Source organism: Chiloscyllium plagiosum, unplaced genomic scaffold (assembly GCF_037043375.1).
Source record: "Chiloscyllium plagiosum isolate Xiang-an unplaced genomic scaffold, Cpla_swu_hap1 HiC_scaffold_2, whole genome shotgun sequence".
Lineage (NCBI taxonomy): Eukaryota > Metazoa > Chordata > Chondrichthyes > Orectolobiformes > Hemiscylliidae > Chiloscyllium > Chiloscyllium plagiosum.
In genome coordinates, this window is record NW_028270140.1 from 63,253,937 (window position 1) to 63,278,602 (window position 24,666).

Consider the following 24,666-nt stretch of genomic DNA (forward strand, 5'->3'; position numbering starts at 1 on the left):
ATTTTTTTCCCCAAAATTTAGGGTTTTAATTTTTCAGGTCTTCCAAGTCACAAAAGAAAGACACTCTAAACTGAAATAAAGGCAAAGTATCTGTGGAGAGAGGAACAGAGTTAATATTTCAAGTCCAATGTGACTTCTCTTTGAAACCCTAAATTAAGTTTGGATTCTATCATGTTGAAATTAAAAGTCAATTTTGGCAATTTGCTCAAAATAAAAGTATCTACAACACCAACATAGAGAACACTGAACATTATACGTTATGGGTTTGCTATTATGATTCTCAATGCAGTGCATTCCTTATTTGGAAAGCAAAATGTTTAGTCCGATCATTATCCCAAAGTGTAGCAAATTATAGCACCAGTCACCTTGACAGAACATACACAGATTTTAGCTGTTGGTTTAGGAAGGATATGGGAATACGTCCTTGCCAGCAGGATGCATGGTGCAAAGTTAAATGAAAATACAATTAAATGAAGAAATATACAATAGAAAGTAACTTACTATTTAAGAAAAAACTATTTTAGAGTCAGAGAGCATGGAAAGAGACCCTTCAGTCCAACTCATCAGTGCCGACCAGACATCCCACTCTGACCTAGTCCCATTTGCCAGCATTTGGCCCATTTCCCTTTAAACCCTTCCCATTCATGTATCCATCCACATGCCTGTCAAATGTTGTAATTGTACCAGTCTCCACCACTTCCTCTGGCAGCTCATTCTGCATGAAAAGATTACCCTCAGGACCTTTTTAAACCTTTCCCCTCTCACCTTAAACCCATGTCCTCTTGTTTTGGACGCCCCTATCCTCAGAGAAATACTTTGGTTATTCACACTATCCATGCTCCTCATGATTTTATGAATTTCTATAAGGTCACCTCTCAGTCTCCTACTAAAGATGTTGATGCTACACAATGGAAAAATGTATAATTGCAAGTTCAGGGTCTGTTTTGACATTGTAACTCATTCATGCAATACATTCTAGGTAGTTGATATCACAGTTACCATCTTGTAAATAGATTTCACATAAATTATTATAACAACATATAGCTTATAGAATAAAGAATCTCACTCCAAGATTTTCCAAAGCACTTCAAAACTTATTTTATTAAATTGAAATATAGTCATTATTGCAAAGTAGAAGAAGGTGACAGCCAACATGACCACAGCAAAATACATAAACTATAATAAGATGAATAACCTCATATTGAGGATGGAATTTGATAACCATAAAAATGATTGTCAGGGTCATGACAAGTTAAATTATTGTGGCATGCAGCCAGCATTAAGCACACTGTTGAATACCTGCACATTTGAATTGAATTAATTGTCACATGTACCGAGGCACAGTGAAAAGCTTTGTGTTGTGAGCAATACAGGCAGATAACATAATTAAGTAGCATAGATAGTAAATAATAGGTAAACAGCGGCAAAAACAAAAACACAGGTACAAGCGCATGTTAAGAGTTTTTGAGTCCATTCAGTATTCTAACAACAGTAGGTAGAAACTGTTGTGAAACCAGCTGGTGTGTGTGTGTGTTCAGGTTTCTGTACCTTCTCCCCGTTGATAGAGGTTGCAGAAAAACCTGCAGATGGATCTTTGAGAATGCTGACGGCCTTTCCTTGACAGCGGGCCTGGTAGATAGATTCTATAGATGAGAGGTTATAATGGAGTGCAAAATCATGTTGGCGTAGCCCAATTTCACACTACCCTACACTACTTGAAGCAGATCTGCTTAGAAGGGAGGTGTACTTTGGTTGGACAGGTGCTGGAAACCTTTCTAAAAGATTTTGATTTGCGCAACAGGTCAGAAAGAAAGCTTCAAGATCTGGACACAATGGCACAACTGGTTTAATGATTTCATAAGGGAATCAAGGTCAGTGAATATATCTTCAAATGTCATATCTCACCAACTGCATCACTATCCTCACACCTTCAAAATGCATCACATGACCCCTACCACTCCCCATTAAAATTCCATTAATCTTAAGTGAGTCCCACCTCACTTACATGCACATAACATATGTTAGTCACACCTAGCACAAAGGAAAATGGTGGTAGCTTTTGGAGGCCAATCACCTCAGCCCAGGACAGTTATTTCTCGAGGTACAGCCTCACACCCAGAGTCGCAGTTACTACTGCAGTACACTTCCTTTCAACATAAGGTCAGGGTTATAGGTGTTCATTTATGATTGCACAGTACCCAGGACTATTCGTGATTCCTCAGATACTGAATTAGTCTGTGTCTAAATACAGCAAGACTTGGGCAATATGCAGGCTTGAGCTGACAAGTAGTAAATAACGTTTTTGCACTGCAGGCAATGACTACATCCAACAAGAGAGAATCATCCATGTGCCCTTGATGATCAACAGCATTACCATCACTGAATTCCTCACGTGTGACTACCATTGGCCAGAATCTGAAATGGGCCAGCAGGACAGAGGTTGGGAATTGTGTGGCAAGCACCTCCTTAGTCCCTAAAGCCTGTCCACTATCTACAACACACAAGTCAGGGGTGTGATGGAATAATTGTTTGCTTGAGTGCAGTTTCAACAACATTCAAGAAGATTAATTTCAGCCAGGACAAAAAACTCACTTGACTGACATGCCATTCAGCCTCTTAGCTATTCATTCATTCAAGATACAAATGTACATTGTAGTGACATGCCGAAACACCTTCCAAACCCATGATCTCTATCCCCTCGAAGAACCTTGGTAGCAGATGTATGAGTACACCATGACCAACAAGTTCTCATCCAAGCCTCGTACATTCATGACTTCAAACTCTTTCATCTTGCCTTAACTGGGTCAAAAGCTTGAGATTCTATTCCTAACAATACTACTTGTATAGCTATACCAGACAATGTACAAGAGTTTGCCAACAGCTTCTCAAGGGTTGGGCAGTAGGGTTGATCCTTACAGCTTGGCGATCCCAAGAATGAATTTTAAAAGCAGATGTGCAGAAAGCAACATACATGCAGTCAATGGCTTCATACTTCACGGCAAGATGGCAACCTGTGAATTCATGTTCTCACACTGCTTGCTTTTTTGTGGCAAGAGAGAATGAAATGTATCCAACTTTCTTGACATGCAAAGCATCACTGCCCTTTTGTATTGCAACAGCATGGAGCAAATTGCGAAATTTTGAAAGTTTTACCTGTTCTAACTGAGAAAAAAGATTAAGGATCCTAGCCAAAGTAACATTCAGTCACCAGTAATTTGATCTTTGCCTTGCTCAGAGACTATAGTTATGTCTGCAACAGGTGGTAGATTTGAGCGAGAATATCCTTAGTGAAGAGGAGGCATCTGATAGACTGGCCTGAAATTTTCACAAAGTTGGGCTGACTTAGGAGCTTTTAAAAATTGTAATAGGACCTCAATTATGGGACTCCGAACCCCATTTCTGGTGCCAGCTATTTTTGGCAACACAAAATGAAGGTGTATGTAGCAAGCATGCATCGTGCACCCTGGCCTTTTGGCTCCATTGCAGTGGACAACTCATAACTGCAGTAACTTCGTGGATTTAGGCCAGATCCTCCATGATTTGTGGTTCATTTCACCTCAGAAGAATCTTGAATCATGGTTTGGATCAGGAATCTTTTGAAAGGTGAGTTCAAAAGGTCTTTCCCATGTTCCCCATAACCCTTGTTACCATTCCACCTCCATAACTCCTTCGACCTCCATACTCTCTTTACGCACACTCTATGATCTCCATGTTCACTTTATGCCCTTCTATGGCCTCCATAGCATCAACATGTCCATTTACCCAGAGGACAGTGTATTCTGAAACAATGAACAGATCTAATAACAAATGTAGAAATGCTGAGGAGAAAAACCCAACTGCTGTTCCTACAGCTCTATGAAACTTTCAATTGTACAGAACAATTATAGTATAAATAATAGAAGCTTTAACAATTGTATATCTCCTAATTTCATCTAAATCAATATTCAAATGTCGACAAATGAGACCATAGAAAAATGTTTTACTATAACCACATAAAGATGCTAATCATAAAACAAAGACTCCACTCAGTTGTCAAAACAGTTAATACTTAGCTAATACATTTGGAAGTCTTAGAGCATCAATGTGGATTAATAATGGGCACTGGTGGAGAACCTAACCCTGACTTTTCTCTCAATGACTTCCATAAGAATCTGGCAGGACTTGTGGCCTTTGGGCAAAGACCATAAAGATTAGAACAGTTCCAATGCCTCATTGCCTGAAGTAGAATCATATCAGACTTGAAATATTAACTTTTTTTTCTCTCAACAAATGCAGCCAGACTTGCTGAGTACCCAGAGTAATCTTTAGAGCTATTCCAATTTCTCTTCTTTGTTGCTAGAGTATCTCACCTGTTGCTGATTTTTGTATTGCTTATTGTAAGCCTCTTTTTCTTGCTGAAAAGCTATTTTGGCCCGTGCAAGTTCTCCTTTCTCACTGTGAGCAAAAATGGGACAAAGATTATTCACATATCTGTTATTCTGTTTTGTATGCAACATAAATATCAGAAGGCACTCTCCTTTTTAATACAGTTAGATTAGCGAGCTAAATGGTTATCTTACAGTTCATATCGCCAACAATGTGGGTTTGATTCCTGTTTCAGTTGAGCTACACCTGAGACCAGACTCATTGTTTTGTTTTTGTTGGGGGCTACATTTTGGTTTTCAGGGAACTCCTTTTTCAGCCTCAATAATGCCCTCATTATGTGATCCAGTAACTTAGTTGCAAATTTTCTGTATTTGTGCGTATATGTGAGGGATTTTGACATAAAGGTAGAATTTGAAAAATTCGTTAACTTTGACAATAATCATCAAAGCCATAATGCACAAGGAAAGAATTAATCACATAGGTACCACAGTAGTTGAGTTGGTACAAGACAACAGGCATAAGTTAGCAATAATTGTTTTTAGAAAATAATTTCCATCCATCACTGTCAATATGCCTTCTGCAGACTGATGAGGTCACAATTTATTTCCAATATGTCTTTGCACATCAGGTAATTCATTGTATGTTTGACACTTTGAGATGTGAAAACACATAAATGCATATCTTTATGAAATAGAACTGTTTAAAATTAATTTATACAATTAACACTGTGTTCATGTATAATAGGATCAACTACATTATTGCCCAATAGTAGCCCCTGAACTCCGACAGCTTTAATTTAGAAACTCCACATAATTTATAAAAATTAATTACCTCAGTTCTCCTAATACCAGTGACACAAGATATCCTTTATTGAAAAGATTAAAACTGTTTTCTTACCTTTGCAGCTCCTTTGTCCTCTTTCAGACCTTTTTCATCCTTTGTGCACCCTCTTCCCCTTTCAAAATGCTCATTCCCCTTTGCACTTCCTCACAATTGCAGCCCCTCTTGCCCCATTGCACCTTCTCTTCCACTTTCAGAATCTTTCCCCTCCCTCAACATATTCTGTAGCCTTTCTGCCACTTCTCTACCCTCTTTGCAGCTTCTTTTCCGCATCTCTCCCCATCTTGCAGATCCTTTCCCCACTTTGCAGACTTTTACTCCTCTTTCGATGTCTCAGTCCCCCTGCAGCATTCTCTCCCCATTTGCAGCTCTCGTATACCTATTTTGCAGTGCCTTTCCACTCTCCTTTTGCACCTCCTCCTGTTTACCTTTGCAACTCCTCATACTGCACTTTGCAGCTTTACAACTCCACCTCCTCTCCCTTCCACCCTACAACCATCACCAGTCCTTAGGCAATCAATCTTGCTCCCTGGGCACCAATGTCACATCCATGCTCATCACTCTCTCCAACCTCAACCCTAATCTGTGTTTGCCCTCTGACTTTACTCCTTGACCTTGGCCCTTGGCCCTTGGCCTCGGGCCTAGCAGCCTCACAACCCATTCCCATTCATGTTTTCTCCCTTGCTGTCCCTTTGTATTTTTAGCCTTGCTTATAATTTATTTTGTCCTAAACCTGAGAGTGGCAAGCAACAGTGAACTACCACAAAGAAAATACTGCCAAGGACACAGCTCAGTATTAAGCATCAGCAGCTAATGATCTGAAGGGCGGGCAGGACCCAAATGAAGAAATAATCTATTGAGATTGGCTATGTTGGCATGAGAATTATTTCATTCTGTAACAGAAAGTAAATTGCAGACTTTACAGGTGTTGTGGAAAAGTTTTCTAATCCTATCACCACTGAACGCAGATTAGAAAACAAAAGTCAGCATAATTTGTCAGAAGAAGCAAAAACTAAGAATAAGAATGAGCAGTGCAATCCACTTGAACTCACTGACATTGAACAAATTGGGATAGAGCAGATTTGATCTTTTGCTAAAGATGAACCAACACAATATCAAGAGTAACATTTCAATGCTTACTAAGTGATAATGCTAAATTAACAGCAGTGCTCTGCTAATAGAACTGAGTCCATGGAAATCTTTAATTCACCAGTAACACAACAACAGAATGAATGAAAATGCCCAATCTAATTGGCAAGTTGCATGTTGAACGTAAAGAACTGATATACTTCAACACAGACAGGTTGAGAATAAATATTTAATTGAACAAAATAGAGATGAGCTGTATATGACTTCACTGAAGATAGACTAACATCCACAGATTCAGGACCCAGTCAAAAGCAATGAGTTTCTTGCCCTGAAAACCCAGATACAGCAAAAGAAGATTGCTTGATCTTAAGAGCCAGGATACTGTGAGGAAGAAAATAATTGCTTTAAAATAATAGCCATCATCAATGATGACCCTTAATGGTCCACCAATTGATGTTATGGGCTAACTACTTGAGGTAGGAAAGATGAGTTTCTCTGTGAATGGAATTCAGGAGATTAAAGGTCCTCCAGATAAAATAATAGATCTACTACTGTACTTGGTTTAGCAAGAACATCATCACGCTCAAAGGACATCCAGGGAATAAGTGAACCTCTCAGAAGAAATGGGTTACAGTCAGAATCAAGATTAATTGTCCTCAATCCAATGCCTCTCGATTTTCTAATCTGAAGGAATGCATACTGGAAAATTTGTGAAATCTCCAGACCACATGAACTGTAAAGTCAGAGAGAAGGAGAGATGAGATACTGGCAAATTTAGAAAGTAAACATATACGTGAATGTGTAATAGTTAACGATAGGGGGAAAATTGGGGAAACTAATATCTAAAAAAGTGGCTTGAAAGAGTTAATGTTGAAACTGCATTAAGCTCTAGCCAGTCTCATGATGTTACAAAGTCATGGGATGGAGATGAAGCAGTCAGCCTCAGGTGCTGATGGAAACTACAGGTCTGGATCCACGTCCCACCTTCCCCAGACATATGTTATAACATCCTTGAATGGGTTCATTAAAAACAACTGGAAATAAGATTTGGAAGCACTATTCTACCTTAGCCACAAAATGTCACCTGTTATTCCCACAACATATGGGAGACACAGTCTCAGGACAAGGTGAGGCGATTTAGAAATGAGGAGACAAACTGACCAATTAAAAACATTAAAATATATGGAGATACTACAGGAAGAAGATGTGGAAACAGACTAGCCACGGTCTCATTGAATAACGTCTGGGTTCAAAGGAATGAATGACCTACATTCATATGTTTGTTCTGAACTTACAAATGTACTTGCCACATTAACAGCTCCTTTCTATAGCTGTCCTACACCCTCCACAAATATATTTACCTACCATCTGAAATCTACTCGACAGCTAATTAATGTTGAACAGAAATCAGAAGTCGGTTTTGCACCAGAAACATTGCAAACGATCTGACAAAATAAATTACCTGCCAGCACACAAGTCTGCAAAATTTGCTGTTGCATTGACAATGTAAAGTCTAAGATCACACTTTCACGTATCATTCTGCAATATTTATGAAGAAAAAAATGATGAAATCTTTGTTACTCCACCTTTCTTTTCTTTTTTAAGACTCCTATTAAAACAAATTCATCAACCAAGCTTTGTGTCACTCATATTAATATATGCTCCTTTGACTGGGTGTTCATTTGCTCTGCATGTCTCTATGCATGTATCTTCAAAAGTACAGTTTTAATTATGGTAGAGAATGAGAAATTATATTTCATGTAAATTGATTAATCCAATGTTTGCACTGATACCAATTATATTAAAAGTGAGTTTAAAGTATATTTAAAATGTGACATAACATACATATCCAGTTTCTGAAACTCCACGTCCAGCATAGCGAAAGCATTTGTGATCATTTCTATAGCTTGCTTGTAAATGGAACTCAAATCCCTGGATTCTGTTGCCTACAAATAAAATTTAAAAAAGAAAGATCATAAGGTGTTCACTGCAGCTATAGACCTTTGGCATGAACATCTTGGATTATTTCATATCTGGTGAGCTTATGATCTCACTTGGGCTTGGGATGGAAACTTAGGATGTAGTTAATGCTATTCACTGAATCAAGTACAACATGGTTGATGATTGTCTAACCAAATTCTCAGTGGAAAATGGTGTGGCATAGAGAAAAATTTACACTATGCCCCTCAACCTGCAGTATGGTCCAAGGATGAAAATCAGGCAAGCATTCTGTAGCACCATCAAATCAGCTTGTTTCGATTTGGAAGTCATGTTTTTCTCCAAGGTGTAGTTTAACATCTGAATGGATAATTGAGATTTATAAACTACATTGCATAAATTCTTAGCATTATTGTAAAGTTGACAATCTGATGGATGAGCACCAAACTGACTACAAAAGTTGACTTGTGGAGTTTCAAATATTGTTTCATAAAATCATAGAATTCCTACAGTAAGGAAAGAAACTATTCAGCCTATTCATTCTGCACTGGCCCTCTAAACAGATGCAAAAATCTAGCTTTTTTAACTAATAAGACTATGTTTGATTTAGTATCTCTGCAAGACTAAGTCTGGCAACTTCATCGATGACCTCCATCTTAAGTGGCAATGTTTGTTGATGCTACACAATGTTTAGCACCATTCAAAATTCCTTAGATACTGATTCAGTCCATGTCTATATGCAGCAAGATCTACATTCAAGATCCACTCACCTTCCTTACTATGGCTGACTGAGTTCATGCCATCAGATGGATGAGAGGGACTCCAACACAATATGGCTTTAAGTCCAACCCTCATAGACCCATGAGGCGTCTGGGATCTGTTTTCACAATGTTGGCATGAAGACTGTGGGGCCTTGTATCAATTTAAGTCTTTCACAATGCTGCAGATAATGCCCTTGTTTTTAGGTGTTCTTGTACTCTCCTGCTTTTCTCAGTAACAACTAACTTTCCTGGTGGGGATGTCAGTTAAAAAATGTCCTACTACTGGGCCTCTTGCTTCTTTGGTCTGCCTGCTATTAAAATTTGATTGGTTCCTGGAGCTAACCTGTTGATTGGTCACTTCTGAGAAGCTCACAACAAATATCCCAACATGGACACCTAGGACGGCACGGTGGCACAGTGGTTAGCACTGCTGCCTCACAGCGCCGGAGACCTGGGTTCAATTCCCACCTCAGGTGACTGACTGTGTGGAGTTTGCACGTTCTCCCTGTGTCTGCGTGGGTTTCCTCCGGGTGCTCCGGTTTCCTCCCACAGTCCAAAGATGTGCAGGTCAGGTGAATTGGCCATGCTAAATTGCCCGTAGTGTTAGGTGAAGGGGTAAATGTAGGTGTATGGGTGGGTTGCGCTTCGGCGGGTCGGTGTGGACTTGTTGGGCCGAAGGGCCTGTTTCCACACTGTAATCTAATCTAATCTAATCTTTATCAGTTTAGAATTGAGGCCAAGATTGGGATTGCAACCAAACCAGGGAAATTCACTTATCGTCTTACCTTCCTTAGATAAGGTGACCAAAAACTTTCCTCCAGGTATGACCTCCTGATGCCCTGTACAATTGTACTCAGACTTCTTTACTCTAATATCTAATCCTTTGCAACTAAAGCTAGCATAAGGTTAAAAATCACACAACACCAGGTTATAGTCCAACAGGTTTAATTGGAAGCACACTAGCTTTCGGAGCGACGCTCCTTCATCAGATGATTGACAATCACCTGATGAAGGAGCGTCGCTCCGAAAGCTAGTGTGCTTCCAATTAAACCTGTTGGACTATAACCTGGTGTTGTGTGATTTTTAACTTTGTACACCCCAGTCCAACACCGGCATCTCCGAATCATAAGCTAGCATAAGGTTTGTCTTCCTAATCGCTTGCTGTTCCTGCATGTAATGGTTTTGTGATTTACATACATGGAAAACCAAGTTCCTCTGAATGCATTCACTTTTTAAAAAGATTTTTCCAGCCCGAATACATAACATCATACTTCTTTACATTGCATTAAATCTGTCATGGTTTTGCCCAATCACGCAATTGTTTCTATCCCTCTGTATCCTGCTTCTCAGCATTCTGCTCATGACTTACTTATTGTATGGACTGTCAAATTCAGCAGGCTGTCTGGGCTGTTACTCAGGATGAATATGCAACACCAATCTCCTTAACACCAGGGCGTGCTTGGTCTTGTTTGCTACAGGAAAAGCACAGCAGATCAGGCAGCATCCTTGGATCAGGAGAATCAATGTTTTGTGCGACTTGGATGCTGCCTGACCTGCTGTGCTTTTCCAGTGCCACACTCTCAACTCTGATCTCCAGCATCTGCAATCCTCACTTTCTCCTTGCTACAGGCAAACCTAATCCTGGTCTACAGCAAAGAATCTCTTGTAGTTGACAAGTTTTTTTGTTGCATGTTAGCAACTAGCTTCAAGTTACATTGATATGAGGACATTGTCACTGAGAGTTTGAAGAGGACCAGGTATTAGATCTCACTCCTTAGTTCTGTTCTGCCACAAGTCATATCACTATTGTGGATGATACTAATCAGTATTAACCTTTCTAAACCTTTTCAGATAAATATACAATTACTTTGCCACATAACTTTATTTAACCATCAAACTTACTTACATTACATTCTTTCCTTATCTCAAACATTTAGACTGTAAATATCTGATGCTGCCTAAGTAGAATCACAACATTTAAAAGGCATTTGGATGGGTATATGAATAGGAAGGCTTTAGAGGGATATGGACCAAATGCTGGCAAATGGAGACTAGATTAATTTAGGACTCATGGTCAGTATGAACAAGTTGGACTGAACAGTCTATTTCCATGCTTTTCATCTCTATGATTCTAATAATCATTGAAGTACACTACCAGTTACAGCTCAGCAACCTGAAAATATTTTATTTGTTCCTATATCTGGTTTCTGCTCATTAAACAATCTTAATTCCACTCTAATAGACTATCTTCAATCCCATATGCAATATTTTGTCAAACAGATTTTCACATTTGCATACTGCTGACACTAAGGTATCCATCTTATAGTTCGTGTATTTTTCCTTTTTCCTTTCTTAAATAGCTGGAATATGCATGCTACTTTATATCTTCATAAACTATTCTGGAATCTAAAGCATTCTGAAAATTAAAATCAAAGCATCCAGTACCTCTGCAGCTACGTCTCATAAAGCTCAGGATTTTAATAATTTGGTACAGGGAATTTGTCTCCTCATAGTTCCATTCATTTTCCCAATAATATTTCTTCACGTAGAGACATAGAGGTCTACAGCACGGAAAATGGCCTTTTGGCCCATAGAATCTGTGCTAATCAAAAATAACCAGCTAACTATTTTAACCCCTTTTCCAGGACTTGGTCTATAGCCATGTATGCCTTTATATCACAAACGAACACCTAATACCTTAAAGGCAGTGAGCTCCAGATTGCCATAACCTCCGGGTGAAAAACAAATTTTTCACATCCCTCCAAACCTCCTACCTTCAATCTATGGCATGGAGGTTTGCCTGGTATGGAGGGAAGGTCTTACAAGGAAGGGTTGAGGGACTTGAGGCTGTTTTGTTAGAGAGAAGAAGGTTGAGAGGTGACTTATTTGAGACATATAAGATAATCAGAGGGTTAGATCGGGTGAACAGTGAGAGCCTTTTTCCTAGGATGATGATGGCTAGCACAAGAGGGCATAGCATCAAATTGAGGGGTGAGAGATATAGGACAGTTATCAGGGGTAGTTTCTTTACTCAGAGAGTAGTAGGGGCATGGAATGCACTGCCTGCAACAGTTTTGGACTCGCCAACTTTACGGGCATTTAAGTGGTCATTGGATAGGCATATGGATGAGAATGGAATAGTGTAGGTTAGATGGGCTTTCGATTGGTTTCACAGGGCAGCGCAACATTGAGAGCTGAAGGGCCTGTACTGTGCTGTAATGTTCTATGTTCTATGCCCCCTAACACAATTGAAATTCCACCATCTGCTCTAGTAAGATTTGAACCTGGATCCCCAGAACATTACCTTGGTCTCTGCAACACTACACCATCACCTACCCTCTTAAAAGCAGTCCTTCAGCTCTGTCCCTTGGGCCAAGAAGTCCACCATACACATTCAGTGATCTCACATCCCCAGATACATGGCTGGGGGAGTTCCCTTGCAATACCCCCTGATCCCCTATCCCTGCTACACCATCAAGAGTCCTCAAGCCAGGCTCACTGGTCCTCCAGTCCAATCCAGAATAAGGTCAACAGATGTTCTTCCCTGAAAGGCATGAGTGAACCAAACCAAATGGGGTTTTACAATAATTAGCAGTGATTATATTAGATGTGCTACTTACTGCCAGATTTTATTTTTAGTGAAGTCAAGTTTTATTGTCAGCCATGTTGGGATTAAAATCAAGGTCATCAGAGCATTTGTCTCAATAACTAGTTCACTGATTATACCACAAGACCATATATCCCTGGGATTGCTCCAGAATATCAGCTTGGGATTCTGGATTACAAACTTTGTGACATTACATACCATCCACTCCTAGAATTTTAAATCGCTCCAGTTGCCCTCTTCTATCTCACCTAAGAGCCCAATCTGCACATAGAAGCCTAATTAATGAGTCTGAAGATATTTTCTAATCAACCTGTTCAGAAAAATTATGACACACCTCTGTACCACAACAGTCCTTAAAAACTTGACTTGGATGGGGCTCAAACCCACAACCTTTAAATAATTCCTTTATCAATCGATTAGAAGTCCAATGTGTTGGCCATTACACTACAGAACCTCACATCCTCACTTATACTGATACAGTTTTGCAATAATTGTGTTGTCCAATATATTCTCCAATAGGCACATGCCTCAGATAGATGGTGAATAAATGCCGTTGGCCCAGACATACCAAGGAGTGACAAACATAGTCAGATTGCCACTTGACTCATTTATTATTTGTTAATATTGAGCTCTGCATTTCTGGTCAGGTATTCTGATTCCAGCTTCTTCTTGTGTAGCTGTAATCAATATTATCCCCCTCATACTGCAAGATGATCAAAGGAAATCAAAGCAGGCGATCTTTTGCAGCAGTGTGTCGTTTCTGAGATTTAAATACTAGTTACTATAACACATGCTGTGGAAGTGTAATTATGTAAGGTAATAGGGTTCTGGCGACCTGGGTTCAAATCTCACCAGAGCAGATCGGGGAATTTTAATTCAATGAAGAAGCCGGAATTAAGAGTCTAATGATGACCTTGAAATCATTGTTGATTGTTAGAAAAATCCATCACTAATATCTTTTAGGGAAGAAAATCTGTCATTCTTACCTTGTCTAACCTACATGTGACTCCAGACCCATAGCAATGTATCTGTAATTGCTATCTGGACAATTAAGGATGGGCAATAAATGCTGGCCTAGCCAGCGATGCCCACATCTCTTGAGTGAGTGAAAAAAGAATCATGGGGGAATGTGTGGCAATTGGTTAAGGGGTTAAGATGCCAGATGGATAGAAAGCCAGGGTGCCATGATGGTAGGGTTGGAAATGTGTTGCTGGAAAAGCGCAGCAGGTCAGGCAGCATCTAGGGAACAGGAGAATCGACGTTTCGGGCATTAGCCCTTCTTCAGGAAATGATGGTAGAGTGCCAGGTGAGTAGGGAGTAAACTGGATAGGGTGTGGATAAGTAGGGTGCCAGATGGGTTGAATCCCAGGTGCTTGTAGTGGCACCAGGTTGGTAGGGTTCCAGGTGGGTAGAATGCTGGGTAAGTCAGGGAAGTTTTCGATGTTTCAGGCTAGCATCAGCTACAGAGATAGGAATAAGTCAATGACAGTGGTTGGGGGAGAGGCACATGGCTGCAGGCAGTGGAATGTCCTTTTTAAATAAATAACAGCTCTTTTGGGATACAAAAAGTAAAATTGGCCAACTGAATGGCTTGCTGGGAAGGGAACTGTGATACAGTAATAAGCTTGGAAGCTTGCAGAATTCACTGTCAAAATAGATCAGGCCAGACGGAAATGAAAGCCATTTATCTTGATTGACTATATTGAATAGATGTTGAGGAGATAATGCCACAATGTTTCAGACGAAACAATAGATCAGAATTTCAGTAAAACTGTTTTTGAAAAAGCCTGTCTCCCAGTTTGGTTTAATCAATAGGCAAATTACAATATCCAATACTATCTTTTGTAATACCCTTCCTGGAACAGAAACTCATTCACATGGAATAACTGAATTATGTTATTTACATTGCTGTATTAAGCCTTTGTAACTACATAGGAGGAATCTGCACATTGGTTAACATTTTTAATTCATTAACAGGACGTGAGTGTCACTGGCTAGGCCAGCATTTATTGCCCATTCCTACTTGCCCAGAGGACAATTAACAGTCAATCACATTGTTGTGGGTCTGGAGTCACATTTAAGCCAGGCCAGGTAAGGATGACAGTTTTCTTCCCTAAAGGACATTCGTGAACCAGATGAGTTTTTTTAAATGACGATTGACAGTGATTTTGTGATCATCATTAGACTCTTGATTCCAGATACTTTATTGAATTCAAATTCAACCATCTACCATGGCTAGATTCAAACACAAGACACCAGAACATTAGTTGGGTCTCTCGATTAATAGTCTAGTGATAATACTACTAAGCCGTTTCCTCCCCCTCCCCTTACCATGCTGACAGGGTAAACAATAGTAAGCCACTGTATTGGGGAATGATCCAGAGAACTGCATTTAAAGGGGCCTTTCGAATCAGAGAGGCTGAAATTCCAGACAACATTAGCACAAGAAGCAGGAATCTTGAGAGTGAGAAGAACAGCCTCAGCCTTAGTTCAGCCAGCTAAAATCTGGGTAATATAAACTTCTTTACTATCTTGAGCTTCCAAAACAGATTTTAAACCAGTGTGAGAACATACTAATTTACAAACTGCAAGGTTACTTGAGAAATTGAAGGAAAGCTGGGTTTCGTAGAATTGCACATATCTAACTTGTGTTTCAATGCTAATAAACTACAGCTCATGGTAAATCATATCTCATTATCAGTAACTAAGCAAGTAAATCAAATATATATGGCTTACACGGCATGTCAATGCCAGCACTTATAAAATTAATTCCTGTAATGTGGGCATTGCTGGTTGGACAGCATTCATTACCCATTCCCATCTGCCCTTGAGAAGGTGGTGTTGAGCTGTTGTCCATATGGTGCATGTAGATCCACAATTCAATTAGGGAGGGAGATCAGGTTTTTAACATTCTTCATTGAAGGAACAGTGATTTATTTCCAATGGGGAGTGCTTAGAGGGGAATACGCAAGTGGCATTGTTCCCATTGTATCTGCTGCCTTTGTCTTTCTAGATGGTAGTATTTGGGGAGTTGGAAGATGGTATCTAAGGAGTCTTGGTGAGTTTCTGCATTGTATCTTTTAGATGGTACAGACTACTATTACTACTGAGCGTGGGTATTGGAGGGACTAGTTACTTGTGCATGTGGTGCCAGTCAAGCTAACTGTTTTGTCCTGCAAAAGCTGAATAATAGTTGTTGGAACTGCAGTCATCCAGGTATGTAGAGGGTATTCCATCTCTGTCCTGACCTGTGCCTCGTAGATGGTGGACAAGCATTTGTGTATCAGAATTATTTGGTGTAGAATTCCTATGTCTGAGGTGCTTAATTTACTGGTCCAGTTCAGTTTGCGGTCAATGGTAACCCATCGAATGTTGATAGTGGGGAACTCAGAGATAGTGGATCTCATTTAATGTCAAGGAATAATAGATTCCCTTTTGTTAGAGATAGTCATTACCTGCCACTTGAATGGTATGAATGTTACTCGACACTTGTCAACATTGCCTTGGTTTGCTGCATTTAGACATGGAAGACTTTACTATCTCAGGGCAGATGGTGTGGATGTCATGTCCAAGAAGGAGTTGGAATTGTGTTAGATTGTGAGAAATTTGGTTTGGACGTGTTGGTTGTCAGGATTCTTGGGATTTAAGGCATGAAAAAAGATGTAGTTGGGTGTGTACGTTTTCTATTTGGGCTGGGAGCAGATCAATAGAACATAAAATAAAGAACAGTACAGCCAAGGTTTTCTAACCTCTCGCTATAGTTCATACCCTCTAACCCAGGCAGTATCCTTGTAAACCTCTGCTGCACCCTCTTCCAAAACCTCTACATCTTTTTTGTAATTGGCGATCAGAATTGATCACAATACTATAAGCGTTGCCTAACCAAAGTCTTGTAAAACTGCAACATGACATCGTGACTCTTGTACTCAATTCCCTGACCAATAAAGGCAAGCGTGCCACATGCCTTCTTTACTACCCTGTCAACTTGCAAGACTACTTTAAGGGACCTTTGGACTTGAACCCCAAGATCCCTCTGTACATTAATGCTATTCAGAGTCCTACCATTAATATAAGTTTCCTTAACATTTGATCTCCCACAGTGCATCACTTCACATTTACCTGGATTAAACTCCACCCTGCCATTTCTCTGCCTATATCTGCAACTGACCTATATCCCTTTGTATCCTTTGACAATTTTCTCTACCATCCACAATTCCGCCAATCTTTGTATTGTCTGCAGCTGAATAGCCCACCCATCTACATTTTTATCCAAGTCATTCATATATATCACAAACAGCAGAGGTTCCTGTACAGATCCCTGCCGAACACCATTAGTCACAGACCTCCAGCCAGAAAAACACCCTTCTACCGCTACCCTCAAGTGGATTTTTATTTGTTTAACTTTTCCTGGTAAGTGTTAACATAATGGAAGCTGTACCCTCCAAATTCTCTGATGGGATGGGCTATTGTCAGAGTGATTCAGATGCAGGATAATTTCCTATTTCCTGGGACATTCCCATGCTATGTAGCACTTCTGGGATTTGCTGATGTCCTCAAGCACATCTCCAGTTTGCACTGCATAATACACTCCCTGGCCATTAGAATATCAAGGCCTTTGTCTTAAAGTGCAGTCTGAAAAGCTATTTATCAATTGTAGCTATTTGAAAAAGGAAGGATGAAAATCATCTAGACTCGCAACGTTATATTGCTCCCTCTCCATGGATGCAGTCTGATCTGCTGTGATCTCCAGCATTTTTTGTTTTCACAAAAGAACAATTATGTTGTTATAGAGTCATAGAGTTGTACAGCATGAAAACAGACCCTTCAGCCCAACCCGTCCATGCCGACCAGATATCCCAACCCAATCTAGTTCTACCTGCCAGTACCCGGCCCATATTCCTTCAAACCCTTCCTATTCATATACCCATCCAAATGCCGTTTAAATGTTGCAATTGTACCAGCCTCCACCACTTCCTCTGGTAGCTTATTCCACACACGTACCACCTTCTGCGTGAAAACGTTGCCCATTAGATCACTTTTATATCTTTCCCCTCTTACCCTAAACCTATGCCCTCTAGTTCTGGACTCCCCAACCCCAGGGAAAAGACTTTGTCTATTTATCTTATCCATGCCCCTCATAATATTGTAAACCTCTATAAGGTCTCCCCTCAGACTCCGATGCTGCAGGGAAAACAGCCCCAGCCTGTTCAGCCTCTCCCTATAGCTCAAATCCTTCAACCCTGGCAACATTCTTGTAAATCTTTTCTGAACCCTTTCAAGTTTCACAACATCTTTCTGATAGGAAGGAGACCAGAATAGCACACAATATTCCAACAGTGGCCTAACCAATGTCCTCTACAGCCGCAACATGACCTCCCAACTCCTGTACTCAATACTCTGACCAATAAAAGAAAGCATACCAAACGCCTTCTTCACTATCTTATCTACCTGCGACTCCACTTTTACGGAGCTATGAACCTGCACTCCAAGGTCTCTTTGTTCAGCAACACTCCCTAGAACCTTACCATTAAGTGAATAAGTCCTGCTAAAATTTGCTTTCCCAAAATGCACACCTTGCATTTAACAGAATTAACTCCATCTGCCACTTCTCGGCCCATTGGCCCATCTGATTAAGATCCTGTTGTAATCTGATGTAACCTTCTTCACTGTCCACTACACCTCCAATTTTGGTGTCATCTGGACCTCTTATGCTCGCATCCAAATCATTAATGTAAATGACAAAACGTAGAGGACCCAGCACTGATCCTTGTGGCACTCCAATGGTCACTGGCCTCCAGTCTGAAAAACAACCCTCCACCACCACTCTGTCTTCTACCTTTGAGCCAGTTCTGTATCCAAATGGTTCGTTCTCCCTTTATTCCGTGAGACCTAACCTTGCCAACCAGTCTCCCATGGGGAACCTTGTTGAACGCTTTTCTGAAGTCCATATAGATCACATTTACTGCTCTGCCCTCATCAATCCTCTTTGTTACTTCTTCAAAAAACTTAATCAAGTTTGTGAGACATGATTTCTCACGCACAAAGCCATGTTGACTATTCTAATCAGTCCTTGCCTTTCCAAATACATGTACATCCTGTCCCTCAGGATTTCCTCCAACAACTTGCCCACCACCGACGTCAGGCCCACTGGTCTATAGTTCCCTGGCTTGTCCTTACTACCCTTCTTAAACAGTGGCACCACTTTAGCCAACTTCCGGTTTTCCGGCACCTCACCTGTGACTATCGATGATACAAATATCTCAGCAAGAGGCCCAGCAATCACTTCTCTAGCTTCCCACAGAGTTCTAGGGTACACCTGATCAGGTCCTGGGGAATTACCAACCTTTATGTGTTTCAAGACATCCAGCCCTTCCTCCTGTGTAATATGGGCATTTTGCAAGGTGTCACTATCTATTTCGCTACTTTTTATATCTTCCATATCCTTTTCCACAGTAAATACTGATGCAAAATATTCGTTTAGTATCTCTCCCATTTTCTGCGTCTCCACACAAATGCTGCCTTGCTGAACTTTGAGGGGCCCTATTCTCTCCCTCGTTATCCTTTTGTCCTGAATGTATTTGTAAAAACCCTTTGGATTCTCCTTAACTGTATTTGCCAAAGCTATTTCGTGTCCCCTTTTTGCCTTCCTGATTTCCCTCTTAAATATACTCCTATTGCCTTTATACTCTTCTAAGGATTCACTCGATCTATCCTGTCTATACCTTACATATGCTTGCTTCTTTTTCTTAACCAAATCCTCAATTTCTTTAGTCATCCAGCATTCCCTACACCAACCAACCTTTCCTTTCACCCTAACAGGAATATACTTTCTCTGGATTCTCGCTATCTCATTTCTGAAGGCTTCCCATTTTCTAGCCGTCCCTTTACCTGCTAACATCTGCCTCCAATCAGCTTTGAAAGTTCTTGCCTAGTACCATCAAAATTGGCCTTTCTCCAATTTAGAACTTCAACTTTTAGATCTGGTCTATCCTTTTCCATCACTGTTTTAAATCTAATAGAATTATGGTCGCTGGCCCCAAAGTGCTCCCCCACTGACACCTCAGTCACCTGCCCTGCCTTATTTCCCAAGAGTAGATCACGTTTTGCACCTTATCTAGTAGGTACATCCACATACTGAATCAGAAAATTTTCTTGTATACACTTAACAAATTCCTCTTCATCTAAACCCTTAACACTATGCTAGTCCCAGTCTATGTTCGGAAAGTTAAAATCCCCTACCATAACCACCCTATTATTCTTATAGATAGCTGAGATCTCCTCACAAGTTTGGTTCTCAATTTCTCTCTGACTATTAGGGGGTCTATAATACAATCCCACTAAGATGATCATCCCTTCCTTATTTCTCAGTTCTACCCAAATAACTTGCCTGGATGTATTTCCAGGAATATTCTCCCTCAGCACAGCTGTAATACTATCTCTTATCAAAAACGCCACTCCCCCTCCTCTCTTGCCTCCTTTTTTCCCTTTCCTAAAGCATTTGTATCCTGGAACATTAAGCTGCCAGCCCTGCCCATCCCTGAGCCATGTTTCTGTAATTGCTGTGATATCCCCGTCCCATGTTCCTAATCATGCCGAGTTCATCTGTCTTCCCTGTTAGGCTCCTTGCATTGAAATAAATGCAGTTTAATTTATTAGTCCTACCTTGTCCCTGCCTGTCCTGAATGTTTGACTCGCTTCTGTTCTTAAGTGTAACAGTCTCAGATTGATCTCTTTCCTCACTATCTCCCTGGGTCCCATCCCCTCACCTTGCTAGTTTAAATCCTCCCGAGCAGCTCTAGCAAATCTCCATGCTAGTATATTAGTCACCTTCCAGTTTAGGTGCAATCCGTCCTTCTTGTACAGGTCACTTCTACCCCAAAAGAGATTCTAATGGTCCAAAAATGTGAATCCTTTTCCCACACACCAGCTCCTCAGCCATGCATTCATCTGCTCTATCCTCCTATTCCTGCCTTCACTAGCTCGTAGCACCAGGAGTAATCCAGATATTATTACTCTCGAGGACCTCCATTTTAGATTCCTGTCTAACTCTCTGCAATCTCCCTTCAAAATCTCAACCTTTTCCCTTCCTATGTTGTTGGTTCCAGCGTGGACAGTGACCTCTTGCTGGCCCCTCTCCCCCTTGAGAACATTCTGCACCCTGTCTGAGACATCCTTGATCTTGGCACCAGGAAAGCAACACACCATTCTGATTTTTCGCTGCTGGCCACAGAAACGTCTGTCTGTACCTTGGACTGGAGAGTCCACTAACACAATTGATCTCTTGGAACTCGACGTATCCCTTGTTGCATTCGAGCCAGTCTCAATATCAGAAACTTGGCTGTGCGTGCTATGTTCCCCTGAGAATTCATCACCCCCTACATTTTCCAAAACATGTTTGAAATGGGTAGAGCCACAGAAGGCTCCTGCACTAGCTGCCTATCTCTCTTACCTTTCCTGGAGTTAACCCATCTATGTGACTGTATCTGAGACTCCCCCCCCTTCCTATAGCTGCCATCCGTCACATACTGTTCCTGTTGCAAATTCCTCATTGCTTCTAACTGTCTTTCCAACTGACCCATTCAATCTGATAGAATTCGCAACCAACAGCATTTATTGCAGATATAATCCGCAGTAACCCTTAAACTCTCTTTAACTCCCACATCTGACAAGAAGCGCATATCACTCTACTTAAGGCCAACTTTTCTCCTTCACAATCTACAGATCCCGAAAATAACACCGTTTTATTCCTCTACAAAACAGTGCCCCTGTTAAATTAATAGTTATGGCTTATATTTTAAGTTTAATCAAAAGACATATCTCAAATACATATAATCAAGTAACAACCCACCCTACTCACTACTGCAGACTTTCTCTAGGTTCCACTTAAAAACAATACACTTATCTACTTCTGTGCTGTGAACATCGCCCAAAGGTTCCTTCAAGATCTGTTGTGAATTTCACTGTTTGTTAATTTTCCCACATGCACTCTGATGACCAGCGATACATGAATTCAAACAGCAAAGGCAGTAATTGTGCAGGTTCACTGTGGTGTCAGTTTCTTTCTCTCTCTCTCTCTCCTGTACTGACCTCACCATGCGCATCCTTTGTCTGTTCTTCTCCTTTTTAAAACTGCTGTTGTTTTGACTTTTTTTTTCCAAAGTTCCAAAACAATGCAATAGCATATAAAACAGTAATTGCTGCTCCTGGAATTCGAGGAAATCACCTCCAACAAGTAAAATACCTCAATAAAGGAGCAGGTGTTACAGCCAGAAAATTTTCCCATCCTCCATCTTGGATTACCCAGAATCCTTCCTTCTTAAACAAGAATTACATATCATTCAGTTTATGGATGTATTTATCAAAATATAGTTTAGGTTTCTATTAACCTGAAATCTGAAGGTCATTTGCTCAATGAAACCAAAAAAAAGTCTGCTTTTGACACTTTCTTTATTCCAATTATCTTTGGCAGTCTTGAAGTGATAATACATTGAGATTTGCATGGCCTCTGTATAAAGTGCTATAAAATCTTTTGGAAGGATGTTGGTCTGATTGTTCCCAAACCTTCTTGGGAAATCTAGTTGCACAAAGGATGCTAACTAAAGAATTTATTTTTGCTGGCATGTGGTTTTTGTGCAATAGTTGAGGTGTGTGACCAATAAGCTATGCCTCATGGTTGCTGATTATGGTTAAAGTGTGGAATTTAAAATGGGCAATGAGCAGTGTTGCAATATCAAAATGTGTTCAGCCTTTTTCTTCATAGAACTATTGAACCAAGAGATTGGAAGGAATAGGACACTACTGGTAAAAAAGATTTCTTGAGGCTGGTCATAAGCCAAAGATCAAAAATGTCTGTACATTGGCCTGGATGTACTGATGAACTTGGATTTCACCAGTTTCCTCATTTCCCCTCCCCCCAGCCTTTCTCAGTCAAATCCATCAAATTCAGCACCGCCTTCCTAACCTGCAATCTTCTTCCCGACCTCTCTGCCCCCACCCCAGTCTGACCTATCACCCTCACCTTGACCTCTTTCCACCTATCACATTTCCGACGCCCCTCCCCCAAGTCCCTCCTCCCTATCTTTTATCTTAGCCTGCTGGACCAACTTTCCTCATTCCTGAAGAAGGGCTAATGCCCGAAACGTCGATTCTCCTGTTCCCTAGATGCTGCCTGACCTGCTGCGCTTTTCCAGCAACACATTTCCATCCATGTACTGATGAACAGATAATTGCTTTGAAATGTAGATGAAGTTGCGCATGGAGACCCTGTGAATTCCCCATCACAGCTGACTCTGAAGAAATTCCCCAGGAAACTGAAAATTTTGCTCGACAATTCCCTATCATTTGGGATCCTCTGAAAGTATCCAATTAAACTAAAGACTTTGAAATGTTCCTCTGCAGTCAAGTAAATAGTTGCTCAAGAAAAGTTAGGTTACAAAACACCTAGTGTACTTGCTAAGGATAAGGAAGCACTCCTACACACAAAACATGGTAGATGTTTGGAACTCTCTCCCACAATGCCAGTGGATGCTGGATCATTTGTTAATTTTATATCTGAGATACACAATTGTTTGTTGAGCAAAGGTATTAGGGATACCAGCAAAAGGCAGGTTTATATAGTTGGGCCACAGATCAGTCATGAGCTCGTTGAATGGTGGAACAGGCTTGAGGGACTGAATGGCCTACTCTTGTTCTTATGTTCCTGAGTAACTGTTCAACTGTCCCTGCATTTACCTCATATACCTTAATTGCACTGCATAAGGCCCCTTAACGACCTGATCCAAACCCCCACCCCAACCTCTTGGACCCAAAACCTCCCTCACCCCAATGACCACCAGACACTGCTGGGATCTGAACCCCCAGCCACCATACCCAATATCTCCAAGCTCCAGACCAATGCCCTGGACCATAACAATTCCTTTCCCCCACCACTGGATCATGCTCCCACTCTATCACCAGAAGACCCAATGTCCGCACCCCTTGGCACCCAAACTCCAGTCCCATCATCAAACCTAACTCCCCTTCTCCCCTCACTGGACTCAATGCCATGTTTTTCTGGGATCTTAAACTACACACCTCCGCTCTCGCTGGGTTAGTCTGGGACCCTACTTACCTGGAATCCTGCACTAACTCCAGCTGCCTACCCTCCCGGCACACTAACCACACATTTATCTTATATGCTTACCTTTTCACTAGAACTGTCTGTGATGCTGGAAGTTTAAGTTACATAATACAATCACTGAATGCTGTGACAGGGGACTGTTCTGCACTATGAGCATTCTGTCAGGATGGAAGTATGGCTTTGCATTTCTGAAGGAGCCCTGATTGACATTTCCTGTCAGAACACACAGCTCTTTTGTTTTGTAAAGAAAGGAGAAGAGTGGCTATCCATGTATTACATTGCTTTTATATTTTATCTTGTAATGAATCTGAAATATTGAAGGTTACAAGGTTGGCAAGCAGCAAAATCCTGTTGGATAACATGTGCTACATTCTTGGTCCCCCTTTATACTGGAGTGCTCTGTGCCTTCTAAGATGAAAACAGATAAAGAGAATTTGTTTAATATCTCTGCCACTTTGTTATTTCCCCATTGTCCTCTTTCCCTCACTTTCATTCAGACAGCCCTGGACAATTAAAGCAGAAGGCAAAGAGTTTCAATATCTGTACAGGTCATTAATGTTTAAAGAGAAATTTGAACACCAGTAATTCACTGTCAGGACTATGACAGATGATTTCACAATTTTCTTAAAAGAGAAACCTTAATGTACAGATAAATAAAAACAAAAGCAAGCAGTACTAATTTCAAAATGTACTTTATAACTATGATTGCCAAGCATCCAGTTTTACTTTTATTCCCTTATCTTACAAAATCTTGAAGATTCATTCACTTTTTCTAGGACCCAAATATATGCATACCCTCTGGAATTCACTTTGATTTTCCCTCAATGTTCACGAAATTTGCTGACATATGAAATTTCACAGTGACTCTTCCATTAGCTTTGGGCTGAGAAATCCCTAAAATATTTCAAAACCTCTTGACTTTTCAGATTCAGACTTCCTCCAGCAGC

At 40.6% G+C, this 24,666-nt stretch overlaps 1 protein-coding gene across 1 annotated transcript in view; it reads right to left on the bottom strand.

Annotated features, from left to right (window-relative positions):
* The window catches only part of LOC122561689 (kelch domain-containing protein 3), a 218,239-nt gene that overhangs the window by 7,865 nt on the left and 185,708 nt on the right, over positions 1–24,666 (bottom strand). The window contains exons 17-18 of the mRNA XM_043713698.2: positions 8,140–8,240; positions 4,350–4,434 (exon numbers count right to left, since the gene is read on the bottom strand). Coding sequence (XP_043569633.2) covers positions 4,350–4,434; positions 8,140–8,240 — 186 coding nt within the window. The remainder of the gene's footprint in view (positions 1–4,349; positions 4,435–8,139; positions 8,241–24,666) is intronic.